The sequence below is a fragment of the Limulus polyphemus genome, unplaced genomic scaffold, assembly GCF_000517525.1.
Source record: "Limulus polyphemus unplaced genomic scaffold, Limulus_polyphemus-2.1.2 Scaffold5446, whole genome shotgun sequence".
NCBI classification, from domain to species: Eukaryota; Metazoa; Arthropoda; class Merostomata; order Xiphosura; family Limulidae; genus Limulus; species Limulus polyphemus.
In genome coordinates, this window is record NW_013671056.1 from 27919 (window position 1) to 43563 (window position 15645).

General features: G+C 31.8%; 1 protein-coding gene across 2 annotated transcripts in view; it reads right to left on the reverse strand.

The window, feature by feature from the left end:
- LOC106472587 (peregrin-like) overlaps positions 1–15645 on the reverse strand; it is a 48661-nt gene that overhangs the window by 15359 nt on the left and 17657 nt on the right. For both annotated transcript variants that reach the window (XM_022401150.1, XM_013933243.2), the window contains exons 6-10: positions 12662–12812; positions 11188–11319; positions 10585–10713; positions 9585–9773; positions 9155–9281 (exon numbers count right to left, since the gene is read on the reverse strand). In XM_022401150.1, the coding sequence (XP_022256858.1) occupies positions 9155–9281; positions 9585–9773; positions 10585–10713; positions 11188–11319; positions 12662–12812 (728 nt within the window). The remainder of the gene's footprint in view (positions 1–9154; positions 9282–9584; positions 9774–10584; positions 10714–11187; positions 11320–12661; positions 12813–15645) is intronic.

Consider the following 15645-nt stretch of genomic DNA (forward strand, 5'->3'; position numbering starts at 1 on the left):
CTTTGATTGAGGGGGACAAATAAATCACAGGCCACCAGTCCCCAATTTTCTTGGGTACCACAAACAGCCTGGAATAAAAACCTGGAGAAAGGATGAGTGACAGGTTTGAAAGCATTCTGGATAGAAGATCTTGTACTGCCACAAACAGACATTGACTGGTGATAGGATCCCAAGGCAATGGAAAGGATTTAAGTAACTGAAACAAGGGAGGAGGGGAGAGGAAGTGGATGACAAGTCCCTCGGATAATAGCCGATTAATCCACAGATCTGTGATGAAATGTCGACAAAGGGGAATAAAATTGGTCAAGTGCCCACTAGTCCAGAACCCACTGTATAGTCACTGGTACTGTTGGTAACATGTCCATCTGCACCAAAAAAAAGGACAAGAGGAGGAACCTCTGGAGGTAGGAACAGCTAAGGGCTGGGAAGAAGCAGGACAGAAAACAGTAATAGGGGCTTCTCGAGGCTCTGAATGAGACAAATGATCCACCAAAGAAGAAAGGGTCGTTGTTGTCTCACTGATTCCACACACGATTCTAAAGTCTCAGAAATATTACCAAAAACTTACCACTGTAGAAAAGGAGCCATACACAAGTCCCAAAAATAAGTTGGTGGTAAATGAACCTGAGACAAAACGGTATCCCAACAACAGAGAAACCATGTGTGAAAGGAAAGAGCCAAAGAAGACAATGCCAACATGAAGGTAATTAGGGAGAAGCTATCCCCTGAAAAACCCTCAGGACCTTCGTGGATCAACCTCTGTTGGTAGGCAAGTAGCTTAGGAGAGTTAATAGGGTACAGGGAAGGGAGAAAAACTGGGCATGTGGTAAATGAACAAGATGATCAGGATCCATCCCCCACATGGGCAAAATCGATTCCAACAGTTGAGAATCAAGAAAATGACATTCAGACTGATAGTAGGCCTAAGCCCGTGGAGGGTGAGGCATGCTAGTACCATCAATCATATAAGAAACAAAATACTCTGCATGAACCCTAGTAACTGGGGAAGGGGGGAAATCAAATACTGAGAGGAGGGGATATCATGTAACAAAGAAAGAAGGGAATCACATGAAATTGGGGAAATGGATAAAACAAAATATACCTGAAAAATCATGTCTAAAAAAGTCATATTAGGCCTAGCTGATTACTCAGTAGGGGCCTGGGAAGACAACAGCAAAATCAGGAAAAAGGCTATCAAAATCCTCGTTGACCCAAATAGGTTTGGCATGTTCAGAAGCAATAGGGGCAACATCAAGAGAAGTAGGTTGACTCATATAACAATCAATCTCATGGCAGAGGAGAGCCGACAAGTTCATGAACAAGTTACCCTCACCTTTAGCCTGTATGAGTATGCTAGTAGAAAGTATTACCTCCAAAGTGGTAATTGGTACTTCAGAATTCATAGTGTAACAATAAATAATCAAACATAACAGTTTGATGAAGTAAAAAACTGAAAACTGGAAAATATAAGTTATCAGAAAATTGTTGAATTTTTGAAAAAAACAACAAGAACCTTGGAATTAATGTAAAAAAAAATGCACTAAGTTAAACAAAAAACATGACTGAAGAGCACAACAAAAAACATCTTAACACAAATACTACCAAACGAGAAATGATAGGTCAGTGGAATAGAATAGGAGTCACATACATCAGGAATGTGTGTCACACACCTAATGGTGGAGAGTTGTCACATGATGATTTGCATGTGAAATGCAGTTGAACCATTTGATTGTAAGGTACGTGAGAGCTCAAGGCTTGTGGCATATGAAAAAATATTTTGTATATAAAGGGCAGCACTGAATGAGAATAGCTATGAGAATAAGCAATGTACTGTATCGGAAAATTTAACCATGTGGAGGTTAGAATGAGGAATTGTATTGTGAATTTGTTATTTGCACATTAACAAAGTCACATATATATATGTATGGTCCGGAACCCATCGCGTAGTCACCGGTACTGTTGGCAACATGTCCATCTGCACATGTCCATCAGTGTGGAGACAGAGAGAGATATTTTAATAATCAATCACTACAGAAACCTTGTGACTAATGGGTTGTTCAAATTACCACACACTGAAACTATGATCCCCTAATAAAAATGTATAGTGTGTATGTCTTGTAGCAATGCCACATTGGACTATCTGCTGTGTATACTGAAGGGAATCCAACCCCTGATTTTTGTACTGTAAATCCGTAGACTTACTGCTGTTTCACAAAGAGACAAAAAATGTATATTTGATGTTTCTTTCCTACATGATCTAAACAAATTATTTCACAGAAAATAGCTGAAAACCTCCAAATCCATGAAATTATGAATTACATTGGGAAATTTCTAGCTAATTGTAACACCAATTCCAAGCTCCAATTCCCTTGGATCATAATGTATAAAAACTTTATGAAATCTGCCCATACTTTCAACAGATTAATTTTGTTGTTTTTGTATCATAACCAAACAACAATGAAATAATTCACATGATATTAAATCAAAAGCTGAACATTAATGTTTGTATCCAGTCACACAAACTATTTACGAATATTAACCAAGGGTAATTTTTTGAGGGTTTCTTTTAATGGCTGTGTGCGTGTGTAGCTGTAAAATTTATTGAAATTGCTTAAAATCTTTTGTGAAGGGTTCCATAAAAGAGTCACAAAAAATGAAAGTACAGCAGCAGTAAAGTAAATCATACTTTTCGAGATTATGCACGTGAAATCTGAAAATTTTCAGATGAAGAAACGTGTTTTTAATCTTAACTTGAAAATCACTTTGCACTCGGAGCAGACAACTCTTTGACTTCACATATTCATGTACCAATTTTTTGTAAAAATACTTAATTAAAACTGATATTTTTAATACAAGTGACTCGTAATGTTTACTAAAAGCTGAAAAAATCTTATGAAGATACATAAAACCTATAGAAATTGATGGTTACTTTGGTTGGTGTAATCTATCGAGTAAATATCAAAAGAGTTACACTGTGCTCATTCTTTCTTGTTTTATCATCAACGACAATTTTAAGAAATAATTATCTTTCTACTTATGTTGGTGGATAATATTTTTGGTATAAACACTGGATCAGGCAACTCCTAAATAAATATTAAACTTTTTTTATTTTGTTTTTTCAGAATAGCTATATATTTTATCTATTATTTTCTCTACCCTAACTTTATATAGGGTCAGTCAATTTGACTAACTTTGTAACCACCAAAACTTTATAAGTTGAAAAAATGCAAAATAAAGTGACTAGTAGTGTTTTATTCTCTTTAGTATTGGCCACAAAGTTCCAAAGTACTTCCCCCTGAGAGTTTATACTTCTAACCTTTTCACAATTAGTAGCAAATAAACTTATTCAGTGCAATTACCAGAACTTTCCCAGAGAGTTTATTGTAATAACTCATTGAAGGGGGGATCTATCGGCTTGTTTATAGTATAGTAGTTGCAATAAAAATTATCTAAAATAACAGAAATGTGTGAACAAATGTTAATGATATGGCTCTATACAAAGTCCGGGCTGATCCAATAAACTTGTTAAGTGTATGGATATTAGTTTTCCTCCAGGGGAGGATGGAATTTAGCAGTATAGCTGTACAAAGTGTGTGTTTATTAACATGTATATATATACATATTACTATTTACTCATGAATGCTTAATTTTTGGTTATTTTTCTTATTACATAACACAACAACTTATAGTATTTACTATGTTACAAAATTCATTTTTACTTGCATATTGTACTTACTAATAAGCCTTGCTGTAATCCTCTTTTATTCTCTCAAATTGAAAAGGAATAAAAATTAACTTTTATAAATTCAAAGATGCATTTTAGAAAACCAGATATTATCAAAATACTATAATGGTACTTACAAAAACCACTGTAATTTACCTGGCTTTCTAACTAAACCATATGTGGGTTAAATAAAATATAATTTCTGTTCAAACCAACAACTCAACAAAGTTCAAATTTCCACTCAAATACAAATTTCCCATTAAAGTCAATTACAAATGGTTGTCAGTTTACATAGTTTGGAATGCGCTCTTTCTATTGGTTATAAACATGTACCTAAGAGAAGTAGGCATAAGAGATTTCAAAAGAATGAAGTAGTGGGCGGGGCTACATCGTAGGTTTACAATATATATTGCTATCTCGGCAAATCAAAAAGGTTTGAAGTCATTATTTTGTATTTCAGCTTTTAAATGTCTGAAGTTTGTTTCTAATCTGTTAACCACTATAAACATTGTATAAACTCAGCATTAAGACAAGAAGACATGCTATAAGACACACAAAAAAGCATATTTGGCATTTTTAATATTTTCTTTGGAATTAAAACTCATATAATATTAAAATCTGATTTATAAACTACATTGTGGTGCCAACTGTATTGACATACAATGATAATAAAGTTGTTCAACTGAATTTTGAAAATAACTAACATGTGACATGCACCTTTGACCTGTTTGTTGAGAGAGTTAAACATTATCAAACATACAAATAAACCAAATTTTTTATGCTTTAGTGACCACTAAAATTCCAAATCCAGTTAAACTTTTCAATATGGACGTTGAAAGTCAATTATTTAATAGTAATAGCAGTATAAATATAACTGTGGCACCTATAACACAAAAATATTAAATGCTTATTGATAAACTATATCTTCATGAAACTTGTGTGCTAAATTAATGTGAAGCACAACTGTGAAATGCTCTTCCAAACGTGTGTATTGTAGTCTCATATATTTCAGTACTGCATTTTTTTCATACCACTATAGTAACACTGTAATATTCAAGTACACTTTGTAACTTCTATCTGTTTTATTTAGTAAAGTAAATTCTTAAAGTCCATCTACAAGTTTTCAAAATTTTCATGCATACAAGCGTATGTAGATTTAAAGTAGAACGTTGATCAAGGAAGTTGCCAAGTTCCTTTCACTCTAGTTACCTATTATTCTATGTCATTCCCCTATGGTAACACATATGCTTTCTTGCGGAAAAGATTGCTGGAAAGTAGAATACACTATGTAAGGATGGGCAGCAATTTTTTCCATTGGGAGATCAGGTGAAACCAGAAGGATATATCCACTCTTCTTTTTCAACTGGCACTACAAATAGTAACATAAGCAGTACATGTAGCCTGACAAGATTAGTAGTGTAAAACTGTATGTGTAATGCTATATTTCCTCAGTCTGGAACAGATGTTTCACATACATCTCCACATTTTTCTGAGAGCTCTGATCATCCTGTAAAGATGCTGTAATCCATTTTACACACTTGTCATTTTGACTGTGTTTAACTCTCTCACTATAGGCTTGGTCCCAAGAACCAAAGTTGTAAATATTTTCTGCTTGTTATACTTTTCAAACTATAACTTTTAATACAGAAAATTCATGACATTTTGCAGATTATCAGTAAACATTGCAGGCCTTTAGTACACAAAATATCAGATTTTTTTTATTAAGTTTTAAGATTTTTCAAGTGATGATTTGCCCCTTGCATTTTTGCTTTTTGAATGTTGACTATCCAACATGCAAAGTAATTTTGATTTTAAGATTAAAAATACTTCTATGCATCGAAAAAATTGTATAATTTCATATGCAAAATCTTTATAACCTCTTAATAACCTCCAGTTAACTGTCAACCTTTTTTTAGAAAAAACTTTATACTTTATCTGTTATTTTCACTATTGTATCTGTGTACAGGTTTGTTAATTTGACACAACTCGTAACCAATATAAAAAATTAAGAAATAGATATAAGTTATGCTTTTTCATTCTAGAAATACTACAAATTATAACAAACATTTAGTCTAAATAGTTTAAATCTCATAACATTATGCATCTATTCATTTATTTATTTTTTAATTTCACTGATCTTTCAGCTGTGCCTGACTAACATTACACAAGTTGCAATAATGCAGCACACGTGCAGTCATGTTATTGTTTGTTTTGAATTTCACGCAAAGCTACATGAGGGCTATCTGCACTAGCCATCCCTAATTTAGTAGTATAAGACTAGAGGGAAGGCAGCTAGTCATCACCACCCACTGTCAACTCTTGGGGCTACTCTTTTACCAACGAATAGTGGGATTGACCATCACATTGTAATGCCTCCACGGCTGAAAGGGAGAGCATGTTTGATGTGACGGGAAATCGAACCCACGACCCGCAAATTGCGAGTCGAGCGCCCTAATCACCTAGCCATGCCGGGCCTCATATTATTGTATCCAACAGTATAAAAGTGGCCTTGACAAAGTGATCTGTCTTTGGTTTATCCTAATGAATCAGTATTTTGTAAAATACAGTCACATTTGGGTTATAATATACTACATATCCATATATATTATTACTATTTACAACTAAGTTCTTAAATTTCAGTTATTTTTCTTAGAACGTAGAACAGTAAATAAAGAAATATAGAAAGATTTTTTCTACTTATAAACTTTGTACCCGTTTATCCGCTTGCCATAATTTGCTAAGCACTGTCCAATATTGCATGCAGAGAATGCAAAACAATTTTTTCTAGGTTTTATATATTCATTTTGAAATAACCAAATATTATAAATTACTCTATCAATATTGAAGAATTCCACTGTAATGTATTAGGCGTACTAACTAAATTGTATTTGAGTAAAAATAAAATTTTTGGACAATATTTTCACTTGCCACATCCTTCAGCAATTCAAGACAAAGAAATAATCTAAGAAACTTCCCACCTTTTACACACTGAGAAAACCACCAGGGGAACATTTTGAGCTTTCAGTTGGTTATTCACAGGTCATAGACAGAAGTAAATGTACGTAAAAAGTATTTCCAAAAATGGAAAGAGGTGGGCAGGCCACTGTGTTTGATTCATTATATGTAACAATATCTCAGCAAACAGAAAAGATGAGGTTCTTATTTTATATTCCAGCTTGTCAATATCTTTAATTTGAGTTTCTAATTCGTGAGAAACTACAGACTTTGTATTTGGACATCACAAACATATAACTTGAACGAAAGCTGTATTCAACATACCACATGACACACAAAAATCAATAGTTAGGATTTTTTTAATTAACATATAATACTAAAATTTTAATGATAATCTACAATTTGACACCAAACTTATTGACATACATTCATAAAAATTAAAATTTTTAATGTAAGTCTACAAATGCAATGATCTACCCTTTGACCCCTGACCATAGGAAGACCTGTAGCATGAGAAGTTAACCCTTTCCAGCATTATGTCAACACAGGCACATTCTTTACGGTTCTGTAAAGCTCAGATATCTTCTAACTTTATTTGTTATTTGACACACAATCACTTTTGTGATAAAAAATGGTATTCAGTGAATCTTTTACAAAGTTCAGATTTCTGGAAGAAATTTACTGTTTACAAAGGAATAAAAATCATTACAAGAAGAACCAACTTCAGTGTTGTTTCTAGGATTTCCCTCAAGTGGGCCAAATCCACCACTGACTTACAGAATGTGGGCCATCAATGTAATGAAGTAGGTATTAACTTCGCAAGTTACAAATGCATACCATGATCAAGTAACTTTTATTTGAAAATACAGTAAAATGAATCATTGAAATTTGTTTCATTTGTGTATTTACTGAAAATATCTACAAATTCACTGACAAAACTTAAATTGCAGTCGTCTTCTCTGCACCTTTTTCCTTTATTTATTTCTATTCTTGCATCATTTTGATGGAAAAATGAAGTCATGCTTTTTAAACTTAACTGCATCTTGAAAGTCTTCGTACCTTTAATTTTCTCTGCCATTATCAATCATCGATATCCCATAATATCAAAGGAATCTTCCGCAAAACCAAATGATGTCATAATGCAGCCAATCACATTCCTTTGCATATCCAAATGAGCTAATTACTGTTCCAAATTTTTTGGTTATGATCGTGATCTATCATTACGAAGTCATTCACAATATCTTTTGAATGGTAGGCAAACACAACTAGTAGGCAGTTAAACAATTATTTTTTACAATGTGACGATCAAAATAACTTAAATATGCATCCTAGAAGCAACATTGAACTTTATATGTAGTTAAGGCCTGTGACAGGTACATTATTATTATTTTTTTCAATTAGTATACCTTCACACACCTACGTGTCTTTGATTTCATCTGTTTTATTATAAAAAACATGGTAATTTATAAATTAGACCAATTACGTAGAGTAAGCTTCAGACATGCGCATTACGGAACTTAATGTACAGCAAGCAGTCGAAGAAACTACTGCCCATGAAAGGCCATATTTTGCAAAAGAAATACACTCTGTTGCTCTAACTGGTTTACAGGAAGATACATAATACCCTTATATGTTTCTGAATTATCTGAGAGTACATGTAAAAAACCTAGCAAATTTGCTAAATGTATCTTATTCCATCACTTTATAGGAGGAAGAGGAAGTGGTAGAAGCCTACAAAATACAGAAAATAGATTGCTGACGAGAACATAATGTAACAAACAAAATGATATAATTTTGGTGTCTACGGTTTCAAACATAAAATGCATACTTACTTGAGAACCATTAATTTCAATATAGCTCTTCAAAATTTTTTTTTTAATATTTCAGCTAGATACAAGCAAACACTATGTAGAAATACTAAAGGAAGGATAAATATGGCAGATGTTTAGTTTTCAGAAAGCTTAGTTTCTTACAAAACAAATCTGAATTTTGAAACTTTATCCAAGTTAAAAAGAGATTGGATTTTTGGTTAGATATTTATATTTTTCTTTCAAATATTTCTTATTAAATTTTCATTATTTCTTACAACAACTAAAAACGTAAATACATTACAATATGTTTTTTTTTTCTGAAATGTGACTATCATGGCTATAAAAACAAAGTTTTCAAAATTCAATGCCAACACTGGAAAGGGTTAAGTATTGGATAAATGTTATTTTCTTTCCTCTAATTTTTACATTGTCCTCTCGTTCTTTTCTCTAAACTCAGTCAACATCAAAATAATTCAGTTCAACATCCTATAGTTTGATGTTATCTGAATACTCAAAGGGGAGATCAATGAATCTGAGAATACAAACAGTCAGTCACCAAAAGAAGCAAATGTTTACAGATTTACTCAACCTTATCATATTTTGGTAAAGCTTCTGTCCTTTTACTACATGAAAACAAAATTTATAAAATAACATCACTACATACTTTCTTCCATGATTTTGCAGTCTGAAATCTGGTCAATCTGTGGAGGTTGTTTCAAATGGATTCCAGTGTCAAACTCATAACCTACTAATTCGACCCGTCTCTGGGCATGTCGTAAAATAGCACCTCCCTGTTAATTTAGGAAAATTGACATTTTTTTTTTCATACTTTTAAAAATGTCTGGTAAAATAAATTATCAAATCCTTCCCTACTTCAGAATGAGACAAATATTAACATTATTTGATAATTGAAAAAAAATGATTAACCATCCAACAATCATAAGGAAAAGCACAAACATTTTAATTAACAAATATCAGTATGTGCATTATTGTTATTCTTCAACACATAAAAATATACATTTGATTTAATTGCTATGAATACAAAATGATATGAAGCATACATAGTTGAAATTTCAGAGAGAAAAAAAACTCACTTGTTCTCTTAATTTCTGGGCTGCTTTGTAAAAGATTGTGTCTTTAGCATTATACATTAAACAGTTGTTTATGATGAGATGAAAATCTGCTTCAAAGTCACTGAAGTTTGAATACTGATGATCATTAAGTTTTTTCTTCATAGTAGAAAAGTCCATTGGATGTTTAATGACATCTAGATAATCTGGAACCTTGGAAAGTTAAAAAATATGTCTCAATATAATCTCAAAACCACCAAATCAGAGTCAAATAAACATGCCAATAGTTGATAAGTAAATGAAATTAGCATGTCTATACACAAATACTTAGGGCTCTGTATGCACAAGTCTCTTAAGGTCCTTAATGGTTATAATATTAGATCCACATATGAACAATACTGTGTACATGATTAAAAGTATGTATTATACAAAGACATTTCTTTTAATGAAAATAAAACATGAAATAAAAATCACAATGAAGAGTGACAAAAGATCATAATAACTCTTGAATGTAAAGCCAGTATTAATAATGTAAATATGTAAAGTGGGCACCATAACTTTGTTAGTAATAGTTTAACACAGCATGGTTAAATAACAATTATATCATGAAACTCAAAAACCTGTAATGATGATATTCCATTATAGTCTAAGGCAGTGGTTCTTAACCTTTTTTGCTCCATGCCCCACCTCGACACCTCAAACAATTTTATGCCCCTTTAATATAATAACAAAGTTGGTGTTGAAAAGGTATAATAATATTATTACGTAAAATATAGAAATTTACCAAAATTTCACACCCAAATGAAAATTTTTTCTTATTGTAGCATTTTCAAATTGCCCCCCTGTGGGGTGTGTGCCCCATGTTCAGAATCACTGAACATGCCATTCACTAAAAATTAGGGTCTTTCAGACTTTAAGATAAACATTAAAACCATCTTAGTAAATTGGAAGATTTGCACAGTAAAATTCATATATATTTTACAATGTGCTAACAATACTTTAAGTAAAGAAATTGTCTACTTACTTCTTTTACATCAACTGGTTCAGCAAATATACTGGCAATATCCTTAGCTTTTAACTGATCCAAGATCTCATTCAGCATCATCCTTAGCGGATTAAGAGTCATCTCAGTGGCAAACTTGTGAACTCTGATCTGAATAGTGAATCAAAATAATAAACTTTTGCTTATAAATTATCAAGTTGTACGATATTTTAAAGAACACTACTTTGCTGAGCAAGGATGATCAAAAGTGAAATGTTATCCCAACTGGTTCACATCAGGCATATCCATCAAAAAGGACTTTAATATGTTTTTCTTTTCTAAGATGTTAGTGACATAAAGTCAGCAAATAGAAGCATAATTATACCATACTTTAAAAAAACACCACTGTTACAGCTTTCTAATAGTTTTTAAGGCTATTACCATGAATGTTTTGCATTAATGTCTAGGAAATTTCAACCCCTAACTAAAATGACTGCCACATAAGAGAGGTAACCTAACTTAGTTTTGCTTAATTTCACTTTACAGGGCAATATATTAAAGAAACAGTAAAATCTTAACAACCTGTGAAGGCAACAACAACAAAAATTATTTCTCAAACTACACAACTACAATACAGATACTAACGTATTCTCTTTTCAGTTTTTCACGTTTACGAATGAGTTCTACTAGCAATCTTGCACGTTCTAAGTCTTGTCGTAAACGCTGCCAGTATCGTAACTGCCCCTTGAGTGCACTCAGCTCTTTGCTCTCAATCTTCTAAAAATAATAGTAAAAAGACTGGGTTTAGGATCTGTTTGAAGACCAAGAAATATAAAATATCATCAAGAGTTCTTAATAAGCTTAAAGCTAATTTCTAATTTGATAAAGCTCCATGAAATAATTCAAAATTAAACACATCTCAGGAATATAGACTATTATTGTAAAGTCAAGCTCCTCCCCTTCAAACACTTCTGCAATTACGAACACAACCCAAACTATTTCTGAGAGAGCAGACAAACACAAAATTAGACTACGTGTCATAGCAGCCCAAAATATGAAAAATGAAAACCTTTGACACGTACATTCTTCAAACAACAATGAATCACCTTGCTTTACGTAGAAATACATATAACTACTCTAAGATGTTTTTAGCTTCCTTTGAAGCATATCATTTGATTAGAAAGTAAACAGATGGATGAAAACTGAGAGGCATAAAGAGGGTTTGTTTTTATAATAATAATGCTCTAAGATTCTTAACCACTTCTGCCTTAAAAACTGTATGTAAATTTAGGTCTTACAAAAAACACTTATGAGGTATTGTGACTAATGAGTACGTCATTAATTAGTTAACTGATTTCTTGACAAATTTTTGTAAATTAACTTATAATTACAAGCACATTCCTAAGTCCAGGTTGGTGATTTGTTAACTATAAACACTTCAAACTGCATGCTTCTTCCATGAAAGTTTATAACCAGCATTTGATATTACATGAACTGTTGTTGTTTTTTTTCACATTTAGAAATTAAATCATTTCACACTGAAAATTAAGCATGTGTAAAGACTTTTGTTTTGAGTAAATTTTTTTCACATTAACTAGAACAAGCTAACTGGCTGTTGTACAATTACATAATAAAACAACGTAAATCATCATTTAAAAAATTAAATCAACCAAAACCTATGAAAGTCATACACTCGATATTGTTTTGGAAACCTGGTAAGTATATTGCATAATGTTTAAATCTATAATTATTTAAATTGAATAAGTATTTCTTCTGTCAAAATGTTTCTATCAGAAATTCAGTTTTCTTTTTCCATTTACAGAAAGCCAGTATAACTCCACCATGTAAAAACATAAAAAATTTCAAACATGAAAATCAATGTAAAATTTTAACATTCAGAAAATAAATTATGGTAAATACATTAAAAATATGTTACTAAATTTTACAATTTATCAAATAATAATTAGCCATGAATATAAATAGCTATAAACTAACTTTAACAGTTTTTTTCAATCATGTAAATTCAGAAAAATATGAAATTGTGACTTATAAAACTTGAAAAACATATTTAAAAATTTCTCAATTTTTTTTTTTGTACTATAACATTGTAGTAACTGACCTGTTCCTTACGAGGCTGGTGTGCTGCTTGTAACCTTCTTAATAAAGGCACACCATTTCGATGCTGTCTTTTCAATGTCCAATAACCTAGCAGTCTTTGTAGGAACTGTTGCTTCTTTGGCAAAGATATCAGGGCAGCTATTTTCGTCAACCTGTAAATAAAATTATACTTTAAAAAAACAAAAACAGTAAATAACAAAACTGTCTTGATGTGAGATTTTTTGCTGATATTATATATACTGGACAGCTCCACTTTCACGAATGATAATACTCATTCTATTAATGCATGTATCATCCTTGCATAATTTGAACAGCACTGACCAGTATTTTCTCTGGATCTCAACATCCTAGAAGACATGAAATCAGCATGAAGGATGGATTTCATGCCTACCTCTATGGGGAATGCCTTGGTGAGGAATTGGAAAAGCATTACGTAAAGAACCATTCATGTTGGGTAGATAGACAATATATCCTTAGATCTCCAATTTTATTTTCTCAAGGTTCAGTGCAGTAAATACTCCCAAACTAGAAGTGATTTTTCAAAAGAGGGAGACTGTGTGACATTATGATTTAATCAATTAATTGATATAATTGATTACCTATGGATAACAATTATCATTTAAACTAATCAGATTAAATTGATTAATCAAAATTAGTGTTTCAATTATTTCAAAGATCAATAAATCAAAGTTAGGATTAAACCAACTGTCACAAAAATAACCGGCAATTCAAGTAATCAAAATATTGCAATTAAACTTGCTCCTCCTGTTTTTGTTACAGAAAAGATACTAAGGTTATCTGTCACTAATTTTGGAGTGCTGCCTTAGAATAAAGGCAAATAGTTGGCAGTAACTGATTCCAAATTTTTTGTTGTTGTTGAACTACTGACAAAAAAAAAAGCAAACTCCCTGGTAGCACCAGCTGCCAACTTTTTCGTTTTTTTTTCAGAAACAGTACTAATTGATTAATGAGGTCACTGATTAATTTATTAGCAAATAATTAATTAATTGTCAAGTTCTAGCTCATGTAGTAACAGTTTATTTTTTATAATTTGACTTCTAGCCTGATCATAGTGTTCAAGCTAGCACTTTGTTTTCATATAAAATTAACCCTCTTGCCAAGGGCATCCTTTACTGTGTACGTCACGAGGGTTTAAACTTAACCTGATAATTGCCGTGCCCATTTTGTCTTGTTGTAATAGCAAAATCATTTGTGAATTGAAAAAATTATAGAGAACTTATCTTTTATTGGATTTCAGATTTTATTTTTGTAAATACTAGCATCACATTCAATTATTTGTACAAAATTGTATTGTTTAATGGAGTTTAAAGAGGAATTTAGTGAACAAATTCCTGAAATACATTTTAGACTGTAAATAAGCACCCTCTAAGAAGAAATTTTTTTTCCAAAAATTTTTTTAAGATACTTCCTTTCACTTCAACACTGGTTCTGCCATCTATGATTGGTATCTAAACCTTTTTCTACTCTGTTTTCTTTATAAAACTGCATCTGGGCGTGTTAAACCTCAGTTGTAAAACTTTTAGCCAATCCTAGTCGAAGGTATTAATTTCAGTACCATGTTATTCCAATCAATGTATCTCACATTTGACAAACCATAGGATCATAAAGAAAGCACGTGATGAAACGTTGTTCTCTGAATTTTACAATATGAATGTGGGTGGTGCTTATTATAGTAACTGCCATTTTATGTAGAGGTTGTATTTAGTACTGGCCAATAGTGCTTTTCTATAAGCGTTAGAAAAGTTGCTTCTGGAAAAAACTGCATGGGATGTACATGACTTTTATTATTTTTATATAGTAGCTTAACTCATGCTGTATCGTATATCTGTTTATATTAATCATTATATTGAAACATTAACTCAAAATAGATGTATTTTTTAGGAAAGAAGTTGATCCACGATTGTTAGGGTTAAGAGCTATCGAGTGGCGAGTGCAAAGTCTTTACATGAATTAGACTTAGGACTTTGAACTGAAAGAGTTTGTGATTTTTTATATTCTTTTGAATTTAAATTTATAGTTTTAAGTTCAATAATTTAGCATAATTTTATGTTTAGTTCATAATAATAATAATAATATGATTCAGTATTTAGAATAAACTTGTGTGATTTGTACGTAATACTACTAGTACCAGTACCACATAAGAATTTTATATTTTTCCTTTTTACAATCTTTGCTTTGTAGTAAGACCCACACTTCTGTTGTTATTGCGTTAGAATTAAAACAGTCTAACTGATATATATATAGTTCTGATATTTTGCAAATGGTTCAAACTCAGTGTACATGTGACAACAATAAAACCCATATGTTGGTTGTGAAACAGGCTAAATACATTAATCTCAATAATACAGGGAAGCTATGACATTCTCACAGTTGGGGTCTAAATACATTGAAGAGCTTAAGTTTCGCATTCCAACATAAATCTTCTGTTGGTGGTCACTCTCGTTCAGTTCAACCGAGCGCGGGCGCATTTGAACGTTACTGTAGATAGGATAGTAAGAAAGCTTTTCGGTACTTGAATATAATTTCTTTGAACTTTCAAACAAGTTTATTTCAACATATGTCCGTGTATGTTGTTTCAGAATAGAGACAAAACTAATTGCCACTACTAACGAATGTATGTAACAGTTTATAGTACAGGTGGTTTCAATAAACACAGCCTGAGCCTGACCCCTTGTTACTTGATACATCCTGTTAGAAGAGATTACCAGACGATACAGATACCATAAATTACAAAGAAAATTACTTTACAGCATTTAAAAGATTAGTCCTGGTCACATTCCTCTCATTATAGGCGAGTGAGATAGTTTACGGAAAACGTACAAAGTTCACGCTGCTGACCCCACGGTTTATTCGGCACAATAAACAAAAGTTCGACTGCAATAAAACATAAACACAAATTTGAAATAAAAATATATTTATGAAACAAAATTAAAATGTTTTTATGTACATATATAAACATGAAAT